Source organism: Lepidochelys kempii, chromosome 6 (assembly GCF_965140285.1).
Source record: "Lepidochelys kempii isolate rLepKem1 chromosome 6, rLepKem1.hap1, whole genome shotgun sequence".
Lineage (NCBI taxonomy): Eukaryota > Metazoa > Chordata > Testudines > Cheloniidae > Lepidochelys > Lepidochelys kempii.
Genome location: NC_136385.1, coordinates 49,121,254 through 49,145,543, shown reverse-complemented (window position 1 = coordinate 49,145,543; position 24,290 = coordinate 49,121,254). Strand labels below are relative to the sequence as shown.

Here is a 24,290-nt window from a genome sequence, read left to right as displayed (position 1 = left end):
TCATTTGTTGCAAATATTGAAGGGTGTTTAGTTAATGAGGCAGGCGGGGAATGCAGGTAGAGAAGGAGGGTCTGTCTCATGGCTAACACAATTCAGTGCTGCCCTGGAGAATGAGTTTATCCCTGCTTCTGCCACAGAGTTCCTGCATGATTCTGGGCAAGACACTTAAACCAAACTTTTCACAGGTGTTCACTAATAGAGAATACCTCATTTTCTGGGTGCTCAGTCTGAGACCCTGAGGTCTGATTTGCAGAAGTGCTGGCTTCTCACAGCTGTAAGTGAAGCCAATGGGAGCTGTTTTTTGAACATATGAAGTCCACATAGGGCTAAGTACTCTGAAAAACCAGGTCCTAGGTGTCTCAGATAGGATGCTCAAAATTAATGGATACCTTTTAGCTTAATCTCTCTCTGCCTCAGCTGGTCATCTGTAAAATGGGGATAGTAGTTCACAACGTTGTGAAGGAAAATTAATGAATGGTTGTGAAGCACTCATAGTGATGTATGCCATAGAAAAGCCTATGAGGAAATGAATAATTTTGTATTCAGAGCAGCGTTTGAATAACATGCAGTAAAATAGGGCATCGGGCCACACATTGAACAATGAGAATAAAACAAAATATTGAGTAGCTGTTTGTTAACTGAGCATCGTCCATTCTGGACACTGAGTGAGGTACTGGTCCCATGGAAAACAGCATGTGTTCATGTCATTACAGACTGTCATACAGTCAAGGGGGCTGAATTAATTCTGGCATTTCCTAACTTTTGAGTGCTCGACTTTGGAATCTTAATGTTATTTGAACACATATACATATATTTGTAATTGCCTAGTTTTTTTTAATGAAAAACCAAAATTCCATTATGTGGCATCATAATTACACTTGCCTGATTCATCATCAGGATTGGAACCTGTAGAATACATACTCCTCTGCCACTTGAGCTAATTGATAACAGTACTAGGTTGTCATCCTCTATGTGAACCTGCACTGGAGGGGCATGAGACACACACTTTGCCAGTGGTTTTCACAGATATTTGCTGACAGCAGCGGAATGGTGAGACTAGAAATCTTAGGTTCCATCCCAGGCTCTAGAAGGAAGTGTGCTCTAGGGAGCACAAACTCTTCTGTCTGTTTCCCCAAAGATTGATCTCTTCTGCCCTGTCCCCTCCAATCTATCCCTGTCACAGTCCAGACTCTTCACACATCTGGGGTCTTGTCCTAATGTTATTCCCATTGTCTGCCCACTCCCAGTCTCCTCAGGCTTCAGATCCCAGTCACAATCTCTTTGCCCAACCAGTCCTAATGTCCCTCTCCTGTCTCGCAGCTGAGTCCATAGCCACCAATTCCCAGTCGTAATTTCTCTTTTCTCACTCCCACCTCCATTCCCAGTCTTCCCCAGCTCTGTCCCATCTACTTCTTTCCCTCCTTCCGGGTCCGGGTCTTGTCCCTTTTGGATTTGAGTCAGGCGACCAGCAGGGGAGGTCATTGAGAGCACACAAGAGAGAGACTCCCTGCTATCAGCTCCAGTGTCCAGACCCCAACCCAGCCCAGAGCCATGAGGAGGAGCAATTGCAGGGAAAGTCCAGCTTCTCTTCTGTAGCACTGGGCAGGAACATGCTTAGTTCTCTTAGGGTGGCTCATGTGCAGGAGCCGTGAGGGGGTGGAGCATGCTCAGTGAGGATGGAATCTTTGAAGATTTTAGCTGCTAGACTCTAAGAAGTCTTTACTTGAGTGTGTGTGTGTGAAATCCGATTTTTTCAAAGGCTTATAACTTGGCAAATTTGGGCAGATATTCACAGGAATGGCAAAAAGCACATCCCTTCCACAAAGGCCACCTGCCTTCCAAGTTTCACTTCCCTGCTCCCAAGTATGAGAGATGTTAGAACTTCACAAGGAAAAGGTAACCACATTTTTTTTTAATGGCAAAACAATGTTAAAGTTTGGCAGAGTTATAAGCTGCTGAAGACAGGGTCTTATAATGGGAAGCGTTGGGCAGCTTTAATAATAGTGTACTTTAATAAAAGTGTACCAGCACTACACTAGTAATAACCTGGAACTCCTTTAACTAAATATTACCAGCTGGGCTGCAAGTTTCCTATCAGTAACACTTCAGTGTTATAGACACCACACCACATAACCTCCCATGTTTGAGTAGCCAGTGCTAGTGAGCTTATAGTGCTGAATTCTCACTGATCTTTCTAATCCAAGGTTAAAGCTTGCGTATTTGCCATGCTCTAATTTTTATATAGTATGCTAATTACTCTTTTGAATCCAAAATGCCTGTTCAGCACAATGTAAGAGAAATCTGAAATGATGTTGCGATGCTGTGTTTTGAATAGCCTCCAACCTTTTCCAGTTTATATAGAAATCCTGGTCTGGTTTTCTTAGGCCTAATTGAACATCAGTCTCATTTTTATTAAGTTTACAGCACAGACACACATGTTCCACCATACTTATTTTCTCATTGTTTCAGCAAGGATGCTGTCCAGAAGAGATTTTTTTTTCATAACACAGTATTGGAATTAGGAGGGAAAATTTAGAAGTGGATGTAGCTCTCTGAAGATGAAAAGAAAACACCAAACAGAAATGGGGGGGGGGAGGAGAATGTTGGGAATTAAGCAAACGCAGCTGATTTGGATTGAGCTGGACATTAGATTTTATTGCAGACCCAGAGCCTATTCAGAAGGATTTATGCATGACGACACCCCTATGTACAACATTTCTGTTCTGGTTAGGAATTCTAAGGCAAATGGTTGGCAGGCCAGTCTGGAGAGAATGTTGCATGTAAGGTAGGAAACTCTGCTACTCCCCAAAGTAAATATTATTATTTCAGTTTTAATAATAATAATTATTAATACTTCATTTTTAAATTGCTGTACAAACATTAATCCTTACAACAAGCCCATGAGATAGGTTAGTGTGCCATGTATACCAGCTCTACAGATGGGGAAAGTCAAGCAGAGAGAGGTTAAGTAACTTGAGTGAGGTGATTGCTGGAGTCTGTTTCAGAGCTAGAATTCAAAGTCAGGAATTTGTCTCCCTGTCCTGTGTTCAGACCACTAAATCAGGGACCTCCTGAGGTCCCTTCCAACCCTGATATTCTATGATCATCCCTGTTCACACAAACATTTTGTAATTGCAGTTCACTGCCTTGATCAACTAGTCCTTCAGCCCTCATATAGATTGCGCCGATCACAACACATCTTCCATTCTTCTCTTATCCTGTCCTTGTTTCCCCATGTGCGGCCATGTAAGGCCGTAATTGCAGTTAGCACGAAAAGATTACTAGGCCCGACTCTTGTTTTAGTTACAGTGAGGGAAATTTCCATTAATATCACCCAAGTCACATATTAAGAGGAGAATTTAACCTCCAGTCCAAATCCTATAGGAGTGCTATGACTGATGCAAGATAACATATCTTTAAAGATTAATTTTTAAATGACCTATATATATTTCACACCCTAATTTATTGATGCCACTGGAATAGCATATTTTAGACCCATAACACTGGTACATTCTCACAGAGCATCTCTTGCACCCTTCCATCTGGTTATTAATATGTTTCTGACTGACTGCTTTTTCAGTGGATTCCAACTACGTAACCCTTTTCTGTTGTTAAAAAAGATATATAGATGGTTCTGGTTCAGATCAAGCTCCTCTGGAAGCAAGGGATTCAAAGCAGTATTAGTGATCCAATCAGATAGCAAAGATAATTCAGTGATGAATTTGGTATAATTGCTAGATAGATAGAAACATCATTGTGGAACATTGTTAACAGTAGGTTTTGTGTTTTGCCAATTAGATTTCAGACTGAGTTAAATACCCATCTGTTTTCGAGAGGGGAGGAATTTATGTCAAAGTAATTCTTAGCAGATAAAAGAAATTTTGAAATTCAGCTCTTGTAGCTTCAATAGTACATCCCTTTTTGGGTTGTAAGTGACATATCAGGGCACCCCAGACTAGTGTCCTGTAACCTGGGGTGCCTTGCAATGTCTTGCTTCTGTAGCCTGCCTCTAACCTGGACTCCTCAGAAACAGCCTCCAACATGCAGGTCACATCCAGATCTGTTTGTGTAACTGCAGCTTGCTAGTCACATCTTGACTCTCACCAGCCTTGATTATGCGGCAGGGTTACCCAAATATATTCCCATTCCTGGATTTCCCTCCAGAAATTTATGTTCTGTACTGCCAGCCCTCTCCTGGACAGTCATCCATTATTCCTTTAAGGAAATACACAACAGCTTAATAGTTTAGAGTTACCCAGACACTTTAAGTTAAACACATTGGATCGGATAAAACAATGAAACAAATGTATTAAACTACAAAGAGACAGATTTAAAGTGAGTACAAGCAATGAGCCATAAGTGAGAAATGATTACAAGAAAAATAAAGATAAAACGTTTTCTAGTGCCTAACTTACCAAACTATATTAGGTTCAAGCAAAGTTTCTCACCACAGGCTTCCAGCAGCATTACTGACCAAACTCTTCAGGGCAGGACTCCACCCCAGAGTCCAATACCTGTTTCCTTTGTCTTCTCAGGTGCCGAGAATGAGATGGGTAGGGAGAAAGAGGGTGTGTCTTGGGGTGCTTGCCTTTTCTTTTTATAGTTTTTAGTCCCTCTTTGAAAAGCATTTCCAGCTGAGAATCAGGAGACATGCAGTCTGCTGGAATAAGGAGATGCCATGCTGCTGCTTTGCTAAGATGCAGGTCTCGTTGTCCCTACCCCCTTTCATTGCTAAAGACTGGCCACTTGATAAGTAATGGCCCATTAGCTTGGTTGACAACTGACTGGAGCATCAGCTTTCCCTTTGTCTTTGAGAAACTGGTTTAACCACTCCTCAGACTTATCTGGAAAATGTACTTCAGTCATGATTTTAGCTTATGTTCATAACTTTACCTATAATGTTGCTATATTCACTTTACCATATTACTGATCAGCAAGTTATGAGTTTTCAAATACCACCTCACAAGGCATACCTTGTACAAAGTTTTACAATTGTGTGTAGGGTGTGGACATGGGTTAATTCCAACACAACATACTAACCTGGACATGAGTGGAGCAGAGACTACAATTAGTCTTGACCTCTAACAAGCCATCTTGCATTATGTCAGGAACCAACTGAAGAGAGAAAATGATTGATCTAGTATTCCATTCCAGTCAGTAATGCATGGTCTGTACTTTTCGTTGTGGACCAGTGTGAAGGCAGCTTAATTTAGCTGCTCAATGGACTGAAAAAAAGCTTTTTCTGACTCCAAATCAATCTTAAAAAATACTGGAACTTTTGCCACTAGGATGCAGGGAACCTCCCCCCCTTCCCCCAATCAAATTAGGATCCCTCTTTTCTGGATAAGAGGAGTTGGTGTCCAGTGCAAGTGTAAGTATGTCTTCTACAACTAATGTGCACCTACAGATACTGCAGGAGGAAATGTATATACAGAAAATTGGACCTTTCAGTGGTGTGTGCCATTTCACTGTTTGTTTACACGCACTAGGTTTTAGTCAGATCTCCTTTGGGGAAATTATAATATACCAAATTTGTGAGATTTTTTGGCATTGATAGCTCTTGTGGATATTCCACCTCAGACATAGAATCATAGAATATCAGGGTTGGAAGGGACCCCTGAAGGTCATCTAGTCCAACCCCCTGCTCGAAGCAGGACCAATTCCCAGTTAAATCATCCCAGCCAGGGCTTTGTCAAGCCTGACCTTAAAAACCTCTAAGGACAGAGATTCTACCACCTCCCTAGGTAACGCATTCCAGTGTTTCACCACCCTCCTAGTGAAAAAGTTTTTCCTAATATCCAATCTAAACCTCCCCCACTGCAACTTGAGACCATTACTCCTCGTTCTGTCATCTGCTACCATTGAGAACAGTCTAGAGCCATCCTCTTTGGAACCCCCTTTCAGGTAGTTGAAAGCAGCTATCAAATCCCCCCTCATTCTTCTCTTCTGCAGGCTAAACAATCCCAGCTCCCTCAGCCTCTCCTCATAAGTCATGTGTTCTAGATCCCTAATCATTTTTGTTGCCCTTCGCTGGACTCTCTCCAAATTATCCACATCCTTCTTGTAGTGTGGGGCCCAAAACTGGACACAGTACTCCAGATGAGGCTTCACCAATGTCGAATAGAGGGGAACGATCACGTCCCTTGATCTGCTCGCTATGCCCCTACTTATACATCCCAAAATGCCATTGGCCTTCTTGGCAACAAGGGCACACTGCTGACTCATATCCAGCTTCTCGTCCACTGTCACCCCTAGGTCCTTTTCCGCTGAACATATCACAGGAGTGGGTTTTAAATGCTATGGTTGGCATGTGATGGGATGCTTAAGATCAAATGTAATCCACTAGGTCTGTGCAGCCAAATGTTGAGCACCATGAATTCAGCATAGCATCATGGGCAAAATATAGATTGACAAAAAGGCTTAGAGTAGAATAATATGCCACCCTCATTCAAAACTGTGATTAAATTTTTAAAAAACATAGCTGTTGAGGAAACAAGTCAACCATCATCTCATCCTTTGGTTTGAGATGCAGCAAAATATTTGTGCAGACACTACCCAATAACATTGACTTTGGTTGTGAGTGCTTAGTTTTGACATTTTTAATTTCATTATAAAATGGGTGGGGTTCGGGGGTATCAGCTGTCAATTCACAAGTGGGAAATAGAAAAGGTAAAAGATAAGTGAGCACAAAAAGCAATTCTTCAGATCCAGAAAGTAACTGGCCATTGGGTCCTGCAGTGCCCACAGCTGTGAACACTCTGATTTGAGGGAAGTGGAACTGGGGAAAGAAAGAAGAAAAGAATACAACCCAGCTTTCTTTGAAAAAAGATTTCTAACCCTTTTCTTTGCAAAGAGATCTTGAAAACTTAAACCAATGTAAATCAATTACAAGTTGTCAAGGTTCCTTCCCCACTCTGAACTCTAGGGTACAGATGTGGGGACCTGCATGAAAGACCCCTAAACTTATTCTTACCATCTTAGGTTAAAACTTCCTCAAGGTACAAACTTTGCCTTGTCCTTGAACCCTATGCTGCCACCACCAAGCATGTTAAACAGAGAACAGGGAAAGAGCCCACTTGGAGATGTCTTCCTCACAGAATATCCCCCCAAGTCCTACACCCCCTTTCCTGGGGAAGGCTTGATAAAAATCCTCACCAATTTGCATAGGTGAACACAGACCCCAACTCTTGGATCTTAAGAACAATGAAAAAGCAATCAGGATCTTAAAAGAAGAATTTTAATTAAAAAAAAAAGTAAAAGAATCACCTCTGTAAAATCAGGATGGTAAATACCTTACAGGGTAATCAGATTCAAAACATAGAGAATCCTTCTAGGCAAAACCTTAAGTTACAAAAAGACACAAAAACAGGAATATACATTCCATTCACCACAGCTATTTTACCAGCCATTAAACAAAAGGAAATCTAACGCATTTCTAGCTAGATTACTTACTAACTTAACAGGAGTTGTAAGGCTGCATTCCTGATCTGTTCCCAGCAAAAGCATCACACAGACAGACCAACCCTTTGTTCCCCGCCCCTCCAGATTTGAAAGTATCTTGTCCCCTCACTGGTCATTTTAGGTCAGGTGCCAGTGAGGTTGTCTTAGCTTCTTAACCCTTTACAGGTGAAAGGGTTTTGCCTCTGGCTAGGAGGGATTTTATAGTTCTGTATACAGAAAGGCGGTTACCCTTCCCTTTATATTTATGACACAAGTGTTGAAAGGTACAAGCAAAGCATTTTCATGTAAAATGCGTCAGTTACATGAGGGTGTGTCCCAGAACCATCTCTTTGACCCTCTCCGAAATCCCTACCAGGCACAGGAGTATAATCACGATGGATAGGGGTTGGTTACATTTGCGGAGAGGGTGGCAAAAATTGTTTTACAGGCTGGCTATGCCATCACATTCATCTGAGAAAGTGAGCTAGAGGCTTATCTGATGCATGTACATTCAGAGTAAATCCACTGAAGTTCTTAAGTGAAATCATGGCCCCACTGAAATCAATGGCAAAACTCTCATTTACTTCAATGGGTCCAGGAATTACGTAGCCTGTGTCTTTTGAAGTTGCATTTTCATTTTCTGTAAAAGTTACAGCAATATCCAGTGTTATTTAAAGGAGCTCTGGAAACACTCAGGCAAATGTCCTAACAATATCTTTTGCGTAAACCCCATAAAGCTCTCTGTTTCCTTTTCCATCATTGCTGATTATCCAGATATTTGAGAGAGTCTTTCTACACATTTCTCTCTAAATAGCCTGCTTCACTTTCCTGCTTCATTCAGCATTCACTGATCCAGTGTTCGTAAAATCACAGTTCATCACCATGGAACGGGATGATGTGCAGCAAGCAAATTCCAGCTGAGTGTAGCTCCCAGTGGCTGTGCTAGGAGAGGCTTTCCTTTTTGGGGGCTCCTATGGAAGAGCTGTTATCTACTGATCAAGGAGGTCCAGGATTTGAGTCTTGGCTATGGAACATGAAGGATGTATACTTGGCAGGTTCAGGATGTGGGGGACTCTGCTAATTGTGCTCGAGTATCTGGCTGCCAGTTGGCAAGTATAACAGGAAGCATTTGTGATGGTTCGAGCACTGGGCTGTGCATCATTGAATGGATTGGGCAGGAACTGTCTGAATGGACAAGAGAACTTCTATTTAACAAAAATTCCTTGATAATCAGAAATTCTGGGAAAGGAAATAGAGAATCAGTGCTTGAGAGTTTAATGGGATTTTGATAAATTATAACATTTTTAGGGCCAGATTCTCAAGTTGGCATCAGTGGAGCTACGCTGATTTATGCTAGCTGAGAATTTCTCTCCATTTTTTTCCTTGTATGGTGTCAGTGATGCTTTGATCTTTAAGAAACAGGGTATATCTGAGTCCTTATACTTTAAGGACTGGCCATTTTAATGGGATTTATTGGAAACTTCTAGGGTTGCTAATGCGGGAGGGTTTCTGGCTCTTGGGCTAGGTTGGTATAAATGAGTGCTGCCTATCTCTACCAGGTTATGATCTCCTTTTCCTAGGCTGTCTTCCAGATGTCCCCAGCACTGGGCCCTGACTGCTCTCTTGGGCAACAAAGCAGCTTGATTTGGTGCACATAAGCAGAAGAAGGCAAGTTTTGAGAGAAACTGTCAGGGAAACAGTTTGGCAATGAGACTATCAACCCATGAGGTGGGGTTCTCTTCCAACATTTCTCAGGGAGATCTGTGGAGGTAAGAAGAACAACAAAGGGAGTACAGGGAGAATAAGAGAGAGCATCCATGTTTTTCAGCTCCTGTCTCTCAGATTTGACTTAATCTTGAGGGTTCTTAGGATTAAGGATAGTTTGATATTTGGCTCACTGTCACTTTCTTTCTGTGACGTGTGTGTTAGTGTGAGCCTAGTTACCAATGTTTTCTTAGCTTTCCCAAGCAGAGGAGGCTAGAGGCAAAGTCATATCAGACATAAAATAACATTTAAACCAGTGCTGTGAATGGAGGGGGAAGAAGGGGGAAAGAAGAGCACATCTGTGCATAGGACAAGAATGCCCAGACGTGTATCTTTTGGGAAGATGAGATTTGCAAGGATCATTCTAAAGCGGTGTATTGAAATAGTTATTCTGGATGCTGTTAGAATATGGAGTCACTATAATAATGCTTCACATCCCTGTGGTGTTGCAGATCGCAAAGCACTGTATAAGCAATAATGAATAAAGCTTCACAGCTCCCCTGTGAGGTAAGTGCTATTACCTTATTTTACATATAGGGAAATTGACTTCCTTAAGGTCAAACTCAGAGTCTAGTTGAGTGCCTGTGTGTCTATCTGGAGCCTGTTAGGAACATGATTGTGGGATATCTTCTGAGAAGACATGATCATGGGTCCAAAAATGACTGGAAGACAGTGAAATCACAGAAGTGGCTGTTGGTCAAAAGGTGCTTGGCATTGTAACTAGTATTTGTGCAGCTCATCATGCACAAGTAAAGTACTTCCAGGATTTCTACTGACTACAGAGATCAAAAAGTGACCAGATAAATCCATTAGGGAAATTTCAGGGGTATTGTTGAATGGGTTGGCTGGAGCAGTTGCTTGGATGCAACTGCAATACCTGCTGTTACTGTCCTCACTGGCACTACCAGGTGCAGAATGGCTTCATATAGGATACATTATATCAAGTATATATATATATAGTCAGGAGTATTCCTCAGAGCAATGGTGGTGCCAATATCTTTACAGTGTTTCTTGTGCTGTTGCAAGAAGTTTTGTGTGCAGACATGGTAGGCCTGCTTTGCACCTTGTGTAGTGATTTACACTTGTACAAAGATGATGCAAAATGCCACCATTATGATTTATTTGTTCATACCCACTTGGCAGTCATTTTGCACAGTTGTGAATGACTGCACAAAGTGCAAGGCGGTGGAGAATCAGCCTGGTAGGTGTCAAAAATGTTCCAAGGGTTTACAAAGGTGCTGACAGGACCAAAATTCTGTAGTGTAGGCAAAGCTTCAATGACAGAGCTGGGAATAGATCCATGGTCTTCTAATTTCCCCTAAGTACTATACAGAAAACACCCATGCAAAGACTGATTTCCCTGGTGCAAGACATAGGGATGCCAGATCAGATAATTCATGTACATGTCTATTTTCTAACCACTGTGCCATGCTCTCTCCCTCAGTATCATAGCAAAAAAATTGGGGCTTGATCCTGCAACCCTTATTCATAGAAGCAATTCTTATTTACATGAGTCTGGACTTCTTTCATGAGTATGACTTGTGGTATTAGGCCCTTGGTTTTTAAATAATATGACAAAAGATTGATTTAACTATTTAAAATACCTGCAGTGCCAAAAATCGTCCCTGGCAGAACTCAACTGAAGTTAATGGAATTATGCCAGGGATGACTTTGTCTACAGGAAAACTAGTCTTCTGGCAACTGTAAATTTTGAAAAGAGAGCCTTTGCGGGAACAATACTGGCGGCAGATGATGACATTTTAGGTAGTTTTACACAGACTTAAGTTATTAGGCTGAGATTTTAGAGAGTTCCATAAATGCTTCAAGGAAAAAGAAAATATTGATAATGGTATCTTTAGTCTGGTGAATGACTGAAGCTCAATCATTGCTGCTGAATTATCAGCACACTTAGCCAATGCATCATTATTATTATTATTTTATTAGTTATTTATTGTTGTTTTTACTTTTTCCGATTCCCCTTTCACCTACGCTGGTGTAACTCTGTTGCCTTCATAGAAGATGAGAATTTTCCCTAGTGAGAGAAGAATCAGACCTACTGCTTCTAAAATGTCCTATAAGGAAGAACATAAAATCCCTGCACATTGTGTCCATTTATGTTTGTCAGATTTTGATTGTCATTCTCCCCCGCCCTCATGTTTTGGATGGAGCTGAAATCAGCACAGCTGTTTGTGTTTAACAACTGCATATCATAAAGCTTCTTGTTGTGCCTGAAACATCCTGTAAAGTATCAGGGGGTAGCCGTGTTAATCTGCATCCACAAAAACAACAAGGAGTCCAGTGGCACCTTAAAGACTAACAGATTTATTTGAGCATAAGCTTTCATGGGTAAAAACCCCACTTGTTGTTTCTGTGAAACATCCTGGTGCACCAGCATCAGTGTTTGCTTTCCACTCAAGTCTGAGGACAGTGCTTCTTGGTTAATCTATACTGCACCACCAGCAGAGGGAGCCCCAAAACATTAATTTTGCATAGTCTGACGGAAATAACATCTCTTTCAGTTTCTTAGGGTCCAGTTGGATCCGCTGTGGGAAACTTGATTTTTTTTTTCTGTTCACTGGTTTGTTTTTGCAAACGTAGTGTACGTTAAGAGTAGGGCTAGTCAAAATATTTTCATCTCAACTGTTTTTCACTGGAAGATTGGGTTTTCAGATAAGTGAAATTTTTCACTAAAAATGTCTCTTTTTCCACAGAAAATATATTTATTTATGTCAAATAATCAGATGTCTGAAAACCAAAATATTTCAGCCAAAAGCCATGCTATTTTGATTTGGAAATGCAGCTGCGGTGCCTCATGGGATTTGTAGCTCAGTTGCCTCGTGTCCTCATTGTCATCTGTGGAGATAACATGGCCAAGAACACCTCCCCTCTGCAAGAGAGGAGACCATCATGCATCATGGGAGATGTAGTCCAATCAGAGAACTCAACCTCTAGAGAAGAATGAGGGGGAGGGATAGCTCAGTGGTTTGAGCATTGGCCTGCTAACCCCAGGGTTGTGAGTTCAATCCTTGAGGGGGCCATTTAGGGATCTGGGGCAAAAATTGGGGATTTGATCCCGCTTTGAGCAGGGGGTTGGACTAGATGACCTCCTAAGGTCCCTTCCAACCCTGATATTCTATGATTCTATGAATGAGAGCATGAGGCACCCAAATGACAGGTCCCATCAGGCATCGTGGCAACTTTTCCAAATTGAAATATTTCATTTTTCAGCTAAATATTTTCAATATTTGAATTTCTTCTGAAAATCACCCCGCACCCCTAATTTCTGAACCAACTTTAATTAAGAGCGTTATTCATAAAATTAGAAATGAATTAGATTGACGATGGGATATGGGTCAAACTTAATGCTGCTTTTACAGTATAAATGTATGCTTCCTGGGGCAATTAGTTTTGACACAGGAAGCATACATTTATACTGTAAAAGCAGCATTAAGTTTGACCCATATCCCACCGTCAATCTAATTTATGGCCTCATACAGAGTCCCCCTCCACAGATTATTTTTGTTCCTGTCTTGAGTCATTTGGTAAAACATACTCCTCATGCCCTCGGGTGGTGGAGGAACTGCTCAGTGTGACCCCCTCATGATATGGGAGTTAGGTTTTAACCATTATAACACTTTTTTCCTTACTACAGAAAACATTCCTGCACCTTAAATACATAGAAGAGGCAGTTTGGTCATAAAATTAATTATTTTAATTTATTTTAAGGTAATCCTGGCACCATTGTTGCCACTAGAGGTGAAATTAAGTTAAGCTTAAACTACAGGAAAATTGCTATGCTTGTTGCTTTTTAAAAGAAATTTAATAATTTCTTATTCTATAAAAGGAAGCACACAGGAGGCAGACAGAAAGCACAGGAACTGACATAGTCCACACAGAGATTTTGGATACCAAACGATGCTCTTTCCAAACTCCAAATAGAGTATCGGAGGGGCAGAAAGAATGGAAGCCCTTATGAGTATACCATAGGTTTGTCCAAAATCACAAAAGTTAGAAAGTCTGGCAATTCCAAGTTCAAGACCTGTGGCCTCAGAGTCTAGGTGCTTCTCCAAATTCAGTACATACCTCACTGGGGCGAGAGAGATTAAACAAACACTACATGTGTTTAGGAACAGATTCTCTGCAGCTAGCCTCTCTGAGGCTTCTTGCTATGAAGGGAAGGTATTTAAGTTTGTGGCAGACCTTCTTGGGCTCCCAGAAGCCCTGATCATCCCCTTCCTGGCTAGTGCTGCCTAGAGGACTGCTTCAGTACACCACACAGCAGCCGGGGGGCATCCATGATTCTCTGTTCATGGCAGACATTCCATTCCCTAACTCCCCTCCTTCTTGGGAAGCTGCACTTTGACTTACTGCCTAGTTTTTGGTTCATTTGGTTCAGTTTTTTGGTCCCAAAGGACCTTCACAGACAGACGATGACCATGATCACTGTCTGAACAGGGCTGTAGGAATGAAAGAGGGGTCTAAGAAGGGTGTTGTGCAGGGGAAGGAGGGCCTAGACAAAGGTGGAATGGGAGCCCTGCACAAGAGAATTGAGTTAAAAGGTTTCTTGCACTTTCACCTTTTCCCTTTGTGTGCATGGGTAGAGGCCAGTCTGACACATATGACAATCTCCAGGGAAGATAAGGTTTGAGGGTTTTGATTTGGATGATTTCAGCTGAAATATCACCTTTTAATCATAGTTTATTCTTTCTTTAGTATTGGAAATTAACCAAGGTATTGAAATTGGGTGATTGAAAGTCCCAGTCTAAATTGTCTTTCTAAGGAGGCTGAGTTAGATGCCCAACTCCCATTGACTTTCTGTTGTAAATAGTCACATTTGAAAATGCCTTAAGGAACAACTGAAAATAACTAATAATCTCCAAAGATGGTTCAAGGCTGAGGGATCAAACCTCAGGTTCTCCAAATGTAGTGTGTAAAGTGATGTGTTAAAATGTTATGACATCATTTTGTGACATGGTGATGTGTCTTGCCAGCAGGACACTGTATCTCAGTGACATTGGGTTGCATTATTCGGAACTGGTAAAATAGTTACAACAGAATACACACACACAAAGGGGACCTAGATTGCAAGGAATTAATAATAGAAGTTTCTACTTTTAGGTCCCCAGTCCATATGTGACCAATAAACAAATCAGAGACCAAGTTATTTCCATTTGTTGGCTGTTTAGTTGCCTATGTTGAAGTCAGGTTAGATCATGGTGGACAGGTGTCCACATCATTAGACCACCAAAACAACTGGCATTCAGCAGAAGGCCTGGATTGGATTCTAGAGTTATTCCAGTAGGTAAAGATAGAGACAGTAGGGAGTATTCTGTGGAAACTTGACCTGTTTTTGTCAATGAGCATGGCCATTCTAGGAAATTCAATCTATCATCTTTGAAAAACATGACATTCAATAGCCATTAAAAAATTATCACTAAAAGGATTTGTTTTTCTTTACTCAAATTAATTTTGTGTATTTGTTTGTATCTGCAAGCTAGGTAGTTAGCTTTTCAGGATGCAGACAGATCCCCAAAAATTGGCAGAATCCTATGAAACTGGGGGGAAGGTGCGCTGAACCTAATCAAACTCATAAGCAAAAGACAAAAAATAAAGATATAAATTACCTTTTCTGCTTGTTCAATTGTTTATGAATATTGCAACAAAACTAAAATTAGCCTTGCATTTGGACCTGGATCTTCTGCAGAGGTTTTTTGTTTCTTTTTCTTTTCAATCTCTGCTTCTTTTTGTTTTAGCTAGAAAGATTTTCAGCACTGAAACGATGCATAAAGTATTGTAGCATTAAATAAATTTTAGCTCCCACAACTACCAGTCCTTTAATCTGGTAAATCTGACATTGGTTGTCAAGTTTTATGCTTTGAATTTTTTTTCACAATAATTTCTAGCCAGAAGCTAGAAAACATTGGAAGGCCTATCTCAATGTGTTGGAAGAACAGAGATGAGTTTGTAATCTGAGATTTGTGGATAACAAGACTAGAGGGAAAATACATTTACTGATAAAAAAAAATACCCACTGAGAGTTAATGCAAAGCATCGCACAAACCCAGTGTATTTGAGGGTAGAGATGCCAAAATCAAAATAAATGTTTAACATGTTGACTTTGTGCAAAATTATAGAAACATTGCAGAACTCACTTTAATTATGGAGTCAGTAGCAAGTGCTAAGCAGGAGACACAGGAGTTTGCAATGATAAAGTGTCCAGGCTTTGTATTTGTCTATAAATAACCTACTTGATATGAAACCTCTTGCAAAAATACTCCATGGTTTAATATGATCTGAGCTTAGGTTATCTGTTCAATGAGGCAGTCGGTAGGGATTGTTTTACATACAAATGTTAGGTGGGAAGTATTGTGGATAGTGGTTAGAACAGGAGATGGGTTTTATTTTTAACTGTGCCACTTACCCACTATGTGACCTGGAGCAAGTCACTTAGCTCTTCCAGTATCTTGCTGTAAAATGGGACTAATCATCCCTTACAACCTTTGTCAACTGTTGGTGTGGTGGCCACCATCTTGGCTAACTTGCTAGGAACTGAACAGGAGACCTCCAGAAGATCCTTAAATGCAAGGTGCTATACATGTGCAAAGTACTGCTAACAGCTTAAATTTGTAAGCCCTTATTCAGACAAACTCCTTTATACTTTCAGAGGGAGTTTTCCTGAACAAGGAGTGAGTAAAAATTGAGCGATGATTCAGTCCCATGTGTTTTTATTTGAAAATGCTTTTTAAAAAAAATATGGGTAGGAAACTCAAATGCATCCTTAACATTAGCACAGCTCAGCTGTGAGTGCTGCTGCAGAGCTGCTACAGATCCTGCTTTGTACTTGAGCACAGTCACACAGTTCCCTGCCAGTCACAGGAGTTGAAGCCACTCCTCTTTTGCAGAGATATTTTGTTTCTGATTTGAGTTGGGAGGACCAATCAGAGGGCCGCACTGTTTCACTGTACTGTCAGATTGCAACCTTCCCCTACTCCAGCTAATCTCTGTAGCCTTCTTTGGGGTAGGCACAGCAGGCTGCCTCTAACACACACGATATATTAGCAGTAGTGCTGAAACCTGTGTCAGTGCCGATGTTTAAAATGAGGTGGTGGCTGCTGTCCCTCCTGTTTGACAGCTGAATTTTTACTCCGTGTTTCACGATCATCACTGGAAGAGCTGGGAAATTTTGTTGCCACTGGCATTTTTTTTATTTACATGTCCTTAATGGGCGTTTCTCCTTCTGCTCTAGCATCATTGTCCTGTTCACAGATATTAAGACTAAGAAGCTTGATTCTCTAAGGCTCGTATCCAAGGGCATCAGTCATTAACACACTGAGCTACATCTGCTTCTTGGCTAAGACTGAAGAAAGACATCTTAAGCTGGAAATCCTGCTTGCTTGCTCTCTCTCTCTCTCTCTCTCTCTCTCTCTCTATCACACACACATACACAGAAGGCATATGCTGCAGCAGGTTCTTTTTCTATTCCAAAAGGCTGCCTCACTTTGGAGATGCAGTGACAAGATAATGAAGTAAAAGTCTCCCGTTTCCAAGAAAGAAAATTATAGGAGTCAGCAATCGAAAGGGAAGAACAAGTTAAATAGCAGTAGCAACAGAAGAGGAGTGGAAGGAGGACAGTGGTTGAGAATTAAAATAAAATCAGAGGAAACAGGTGGAAGGCTCACAAGACACTGAGATAATTTAGGCTTAAAAGTGTCTGTTTCCTTCATTCTGTTATTTTCTAAGCAGTTTTTGGAGATTCCTAAGCAGGGCTGCAGCTTCCTGAACCTGCCTTTTCACTCTCGCTGACTGCTGCTGCTACTACTGTTGCTGTTGCTGACAGAAACGTGTTAGGAAAGCAGAAAGAGAAAATGCCAGCCATCCTGGTGGCCTCCAAAATGAAATCGGGACTACCTAAACCCGTACACAGCGCTGCTCCCATCCTGCATGTCCCGACGGCCAGGACCATCCCGCAACCCTGTTACCTGAAGTTTGGGAACAAGGTGGAGGTGACCAAGGCATCATATTCCAGCCAGATCCCCCTCAAATCACCTCATGGACATGAGAATGCAGGGGATGGCTTCCCCCCCAGGAAGAGTAGCTCTCTAGAAAATGGATTTGACACACAGGTTAGAAAAGTGTGGTGTTTTGGGAGGGGTGTGTGTGTGTGTGTAGTGGAGGTGGTGTGTGGTGGGGGTGTTTCTATTTTTGGTGGTGCCATGTGGTTGCAGAGGGTGATCTTGGTTTTTTAGTTGGGGTGGTGGCGGGGTGTTGGTTGTTAGGTGTGCTATGCTGTGTATTTGTGTTTGCTTGTGTGTTGGTTGTTTGCAGGGTTAGTATTTGTGGGGTTTGTTGGAGGTGGAAGGGATGTTGGTTATGGGGTATGTGATTTGTATTTACAGGGGTGTTGACCGGTTGGGTGTGTTCTGTGTTTGTGCTGGTCTCTGATGGTGGCAGGGCTTCTAGTTGTGGTGGATGTATTTTGTATATGGGGGTGTATGGAGTATTGGTTAGTTGTGCGTTTTGTATTTGTGATTGTGTGAGATGATGGGCAGGTTGACATGTTCTATATTCAACTGCAATGTACAGAGAATATATTATCAGTCAGATTGTACCCTTGAATGCAACTGACTACCTAGGAAATTCATGCTAAATGGAATTTTCCGTCTTTGATGACATGTATATGCAGTCTAGAGACAGCACTTCATTTTTAATGTGCAGTATTTAGATTGCTCTTAAATGTGCACCTGGGTGGTTCTTTAAATATGTTGATTTCCATGGTGAGAGAAGAAATGTACGTTCCACCACTTGTTTTATTTTTGCTAGTGTACATCCTAGTTTATTTCAGCATGGATCAGATTGCCTCTGTAATGCTGATGCCCCAGTGTGCTTGATAGCAGTGTAAGCACATAGCAGTATGTTAGAGTACTATGGTGTGAGCAAAGCAGATGGTCTGCTGCAGCAAACTGAACTGATTAACATTATATAGAGGTTGCTATGTAGGCGGGTGGTGTATTTTGAAACCAGCCGTCCATATCATGAACCTCCTCTGCAGGCATTTGAACCTGGGAGAAGTGGGTGATACACTGGAAATGGAGTATTTTTGAAAGAATCTTAGCTTTTCCCTCTTTCCCCCAGAATACTCGGTCATCTGTGCCACCTAGGGATTGCACGCTGTGGCCTCACAACCTCTTCTCTTAGTGATAGCATGACTGCTGATTGGGTGCATTTGGCCTCCTGCTCTGCATTTTAGGATTTGCTGCATTTTTCTGGCAGACAGGTGACGTATCGGGCTAGTCGGGCCAGACTAATGTGACTGTCAGTTCCTGAGGGACTGAAAGCAGAAAAGGGAGACATGCGAGTGGTGTCAGGGAGGTGGCAGCAGACAGACTGACCTTTGCATCACATCATGCTCTTAAGAGAGGAACAAATGTTATTTCTTCTAATTCTTGAGTTTTCCCTTCAAATTCCAAAATGTCAGCAAAATCTCTGCATACGATGCTCACTTTCTCGCTAAGACATGCCTTGGTTCTGTATTTAAGTTTTGATTGCTGCATAAATGTTTCTTATTCATAGGTATTGTCTCATTTTAAATAGTAATTTAGGCATAAAGAGACTACTAGAGTTGTGGAGTTTTGGGAGGATAGTATGTATTTTAACCCATATATAGTTGTGAAGCACACGTTTGTATATCATGATACTGAATTGTCAAGCAGGGCAAGATTTTGGCCAAAAAATGTAGGAGTTACTTATTGAGTTTGAGATAATTTCTTGCCACAACCTGTGGGAGAAATCCTGATTTGTTAGCAATGCCCAATGACTTATTTGGGTCCAAATCTCAGCAGGTGACTAGTACCTCTTAGGATTGGTCCAGACTGTATGATTACGTATTTTTGGTGTTATGTTAACTGGTTTAAGCTCTGGTAATCATAGAATCATAGAATATCAGGGTTGGAAGGGACCTCAGGAGGTCATCTAGTCCAACCCCCTGCTCAAAGCAGGACCAATCCCCAATTAAATCATGTTTCTCTTATGCTCTGTTTATTGTTACCACCCTAATTACCTCCATGCCCATGTGGGTATTATGCACGGCTGTTCCCACCCAAGATACTGACTCGGGACATTGATCTACACCTAATGAGTTTTTTCCACACCGATTATATCAGAGCTACTGTTCTCTTCCCCCTTCCCCGCTATGAGGGTGTCTCCTGTCAGATGGCAACAGTATTTTCCTCCTAAAAAGCCTGCAGCTGCATCCAGGTATAGAATCATAGGGCTGGAAGGGACTTCAAGAGGTCATCTAGTCCAGTCCCCTGCACTCATGGCAGGACTAAGTATTATAGAGGATGTCGAGTCTGATAGTCCTACACAGATTGATTCTAGTACAGTTCACCCAGGACTAAATATCTCTAGGAGGTTCCCAGAGCCTACTTCTAAGGAGTGAATAGCCATTTCCACAGCAATATTTCTATCTTAGGTACTCATATAGCCCCCACTACCAGAGTATCTGAGCACCTCATCATCTTTGATGTAGTTAGCCTCACAACATACCTGTGAGGCAGGGAAGTGTTTATAGATGGGGAGCTGAGACAGAGCGAGAGACTAAGTGATATGCCCAAGGTGACAAAGGTAGTCCATGGCAGAACAGGGAATTGAACCCAGGTCTGGAGTTCTAGGCTGGCACTCCTTTCTAGCAAATTTGGTCAGTGACCTCTAGCCAGGGGCTTTGCCAGTGCACCTCAATCCCAAGCCCTTGTCCATGGCTGTTTTAGTGTTGGGCACCCCTAACTTGACATCTTAGATCCCGTATGGTACTTTGGAACATGACTGCTGAGCCTCTGGCCTAGCTGAAATACTCTTTGTTTTTAATTTGACGATAGTTTCAGTAGTCACAAGTCCTAGGCCTGGTGCCATGTGCCCTCCTGTTCGCTCTACAATTTGCTACCCTCCCTGACTGCCATGATGACACCTTTCTTGAGGCCTGGGATGGGCAGCTTCTAACCAAGCCTACTCTCCGATCTGGCCAGCAGTAGCTCTGAAGGGCTGCAAAAATCAGACTCTTTTCATTGTCACCTTGTGGCAACCTGTAGTGTGAAGTAGCCCGGGGAGTGGCAGCCATAAGGGTGTTCTTAGATCTTGTCTCAATCATGGCAGAAAAGTGAGCTGGTTGGGCCTGTCTGCTGGGTCTTTCATCATGTCCTGTTTTGTAAATGTTTTTACTGTGTTGTTGCAATTTTCATTGGGCAGAATTTTGGCTGGCTGTGTAAATATGCATGTAACAAACTCCCAGCAGGCAGAGGAAGCATTGGGAGGAGACTGACTATCCCACTTCCGGCACCTTTGAAACACTGCACAGTGTTGCTTTGCAGGTGCTGCACTGGAGGAGCCGGGACAGGGCATATTGGGATGTGGTCAAGGGGTCTGGAATGAGGTACATGTGTTAATGGCTGCTATGCCCAGCCTTCCTCCTGTATAGGTTTTACAGTAAGGAAACAGGTGCACATTAGTGATGCATAAATTCTCACCAGTTTCTCTCTGTCGAGGAATTTATGCCTTTATCGTAGTATCTGAGCTCCTATTGGAGGATGGTTATGCCTCTTTCCCTGCACTTGGCTTTGTGATTTATTGTGGGGAAGGAGCCCTGTTTAGTGTTTAGAGCAGGAAATTAGGAGTCAGAACAACTGGGTTCTAGTCCAGGCTGGTTTCCATGTGTGTCAAGTCACTTGAATGTAAATAATAATGGATGCCTCCATTTTTGAGTGCTTAACCTTAGATATTTTGAACTTGATTTTCAGAGGACCTGTGCAGTCATTGCTTCCACTGACATTAAGTGGAGTTTCGGGGTCACACAAATTCTGAAAATCAATCCCAACTCATCTCAAGATGGGAACACTGAAAATCAGTGGCCACTTCTGATTATTTTGACTTTGTCTTTCTCCCTCATCTGTAAAATGGGGAAAGCACCTATATTTCAGGCATATTTTGTGTCTTAATTAGTACCATATAAGTGAAATGTAGTAGTTACAATCTATGTAATTTTTATAAAAGCAATTTTAGTCCATTTTAGAGGCACTTTCTAAAGAAAGATCCAAAATGCTCAGCTTCAAGTTCATTACCATTGCTAGACTGAAACCTTAAATTGATGAATCACTATAATGTCATTGCTATTGTATTTTCACTGATTTGTGCATTCTATTCATTCTTTTGTGTTTAATTCCCTGTATGGTGAACAATGGCTACCTCCTCTTGAAGTAATACTTATATTGTCTGACATACCTACCAATAAATTATACCCATATTTAGAGAGCACTGTTTTGGAAATATTTAACTTTGTTTCCACAGAAACTTCCATCTAACAGATAACAAGATAGGGATCTGTCCTTTACTAAATGGGATTCACTAGTTATTTTGTAAAAAGCCATTTGCACTTTGAGGAATTATTAAATTTTTACTCATTTCTTAAGACAAAAATCACTGTTGACTACAATTCTTCTGGGGAGAAGAGTGTTTTAGGGATTCAATAATGAGACCATCAAGAAGATAATATTGCCTCAAGAATACAACCAGTTGCAACCTTGCTCTATTATGTTAAAATTAAGAATCTTGCCTTAACCATAAAAGACAATTATGGATTTAATTAGTGCATTTTTTTTGCTATTGTGTAATCGTCTCTAGCTTCTTGCTCTTAACTCTGTGGGGAGAACACAGAGAGTGGTTATCTGCTAGTATCTGAGAACATTCATAGTTCAGACATTGTTTATTATTATGTTTTTATTAATTTTATCAAAGACACTTTATAGCTCCAAATCATTTTCTCACTGATTGTAAAACTCGATAGGCGGAGAGATGAAAAAACATGTTGCTGAGAAATTAAACTCCCCTACACACACAAGAGCAGCAGCTATCATCCCCCTAGGATTTGCTCTTTCTGCAGGATGGCTCTGTAGTGGCTCAGTGGAAACACAGAGCATAGCTACACTGCGCCTGGACTATGGGGGTGTAAACCATAGTGTGCACTAGCGTGCTGCACTGTAACAGCTCTGCGTAGACCCTGGGAGCGCAAGCTAAATGGTACCTAGTTCGGGTTAACGTAGTCCTGTTTTCAGCGCGGCACTGCAGAGCCATCTTATAGGAGGGGGAGAAGTAAACAGAGCCTAGGCCCAATTGTGACCTCAGCTATGCACATACAGGTCCCACTGACACTAGCTAAAGTTGCCAGCAGGTACTTGATTGTAGAATTGGGCCTCAGATATCGCCAGAGCTATCTTGAGAATTATAACCAGTAATACTGGTAACACAGACATAAAGGAGGCAAACTTAGTAGGAAACTTTTTATCATGGATAAAATGGAGAAAAAATGATAGGAAAGAAATAATATTTTCAAACTTTTGTTAGGGAATTTGCAACCAGTGGTGGAGGAAAAATCCCCAAGAAATAACAGTGGCCCCAATCCAGCCAATACTTAAACCCATGCTTAACTTGGAGGAGCATAGATTTCAGTGGGACTCCCTATATGATTAAAATTAAGCATGTGCTTAAGTACTTTCCCTCAATCACAGACAATGTCTGTAACAAAAAACTTGTCAACATTATAATTGTAACTTTCTTTTTGAGGGATTCCCACTAACACCTGTCACCAAGAAATTCAAACAGAAGTCATCAGCTATCCCCCAGCCAAACTGTGTGCCCTATAATTGTGTTTATGATAGCAGTTTTGATAGCACTTTAATAGCTGCATATTAATGAATGCCAGGAATTATTACCACATAGAAACCAAAAAAAAAAAAGAAAAAAGTATTCATGATTTGTTTTATAGTGATCACTAAAGAGAGTATAAAGAGCTGTCATGTTCCTCAAGCATTTGTACTAAAGATGAAAGATTTACAGTGTAAACTCATGGGGTTCTTTTGGGGCTTTTTTTTCGTTAAGACCATGAAGCGCCACTTGTTCTCAGTGTCCAATTCAGTTTTCACTCACAGTTAGTTCTCTATCTAGTCCATTATAGGTGAACAAGCAGGCACTAATCATGACTATCCTTCTGATTACAGGATAATTGGGGCACTCCTTCAGCATGCCAGTAAATTAGCACCTGGTCACCATAAATACAGTCTTCCAGAAATTCACTGCCCTCCATGCGAAAACATCCAGGGTGGGATTTTCGAAAGTCCTCAGTGTTGACCTGACTCTGCTTCCATTGAAGTCAATGGGAATTTTACCTTTGACTGTACTGAGAGAAGAGTTAGGCCTATGTGACTGTTTTTGAAAATCCTTCCTTTAAGCGAAATATTCTTCCTATTTTCCACTTTCTAGCTATATATGATACTTCTGTGTCCTTTATTACTGTAGTTTCAGAGCATCTTGCAATCTTTAATGTATTTATCCTCACAACATTCCTGTGAGGCAGTGTAGTACTATTATTCCCATTGTATAAATGGAGAACTGAGGCAAAGAGAGACCAAATGACTCGCCAAAGTCACACAGGAAGGCTGTGGCAGACCAGATAATTGAATCCAGCCCTTTAGAGTCTCTGTGTAGCACCCTGACCACTGGACTATTATTTTCCTTTCTGGTATTTGCTTATCATATTCTCCCTGTATATTCTCACTGTGCCCTTCAGGCTTCAGCCCTTGAAACTTCTGTTTTCCCATGAAACTAAATTTCTCCAGTGAGTACAGCCCCACTTTTATTACTCCTAATTTTTCAAATAATTGTTATGGCTCACACTTTAACCCTCTTGTTCTTTCTCTATAACAGTGCCCAAACTGGACACCACAGTCCAGCCGTGCTCTAACCAGTAATGAGTTCATTGTGGAGAATAATTTCTTCTTTCTTGTTACTCTGTTCCCCTGTTTTTACATCTCAGTATTCTGTTTTTCTTTCAAGCTGCAGTGGGATATTTCTCTGACAGCTTTAGGGATTTCCTTTCTGGCATGCCTGCATTTTTTGCTCATTCTGTGTTCTACAGAACATCACCCATTTAATGTATGTTTTTTGTTTTCTTTAATTCTTTTAGACTCCAAACTTTCTGATTTAGGCTCATGTGCACTGAAACACATCAGCTATTTCTCCACATGTGCCCCAAACCTTTTTAA

The 24,290-nt window shown here is 41.3% G+C and overlaps 1 protein-coding gene across 5 annotated transcripts in view; it reads left to right on the top strand.

Moving 5' to 3' along the window:
* NAV2 (neuron navigator 2) overlaps nucleotides 1-24,290 on the top strand; it is a 678,242-nt gene that overhangs the window by 305,558 nt on the left and 348,394 nt on the right. For 3 of the 5 annotated variants that reach the window (XM_073347849.2, XM_073347848.2, XM_073347847.2), the window contains exon 1: nucleotides 16,288-17,327. The exons of the other annotated variants lie outside the window; for them this stretch is intronic. In XM_073347849.2, the coding sequence (XP_073203950.1) occupies nucleotides 17,070-17,327 (258 nt within the window). In that variant the 5' untranslated portion in view covers nucleotides 16,288-17,069. Of the gene's footprint in view, nucleotides 1-16,287; nucleotides 17,328-24,290 lie in introns of those variants that run through there. 5 annotated transcript variants of the gene reach the window in all.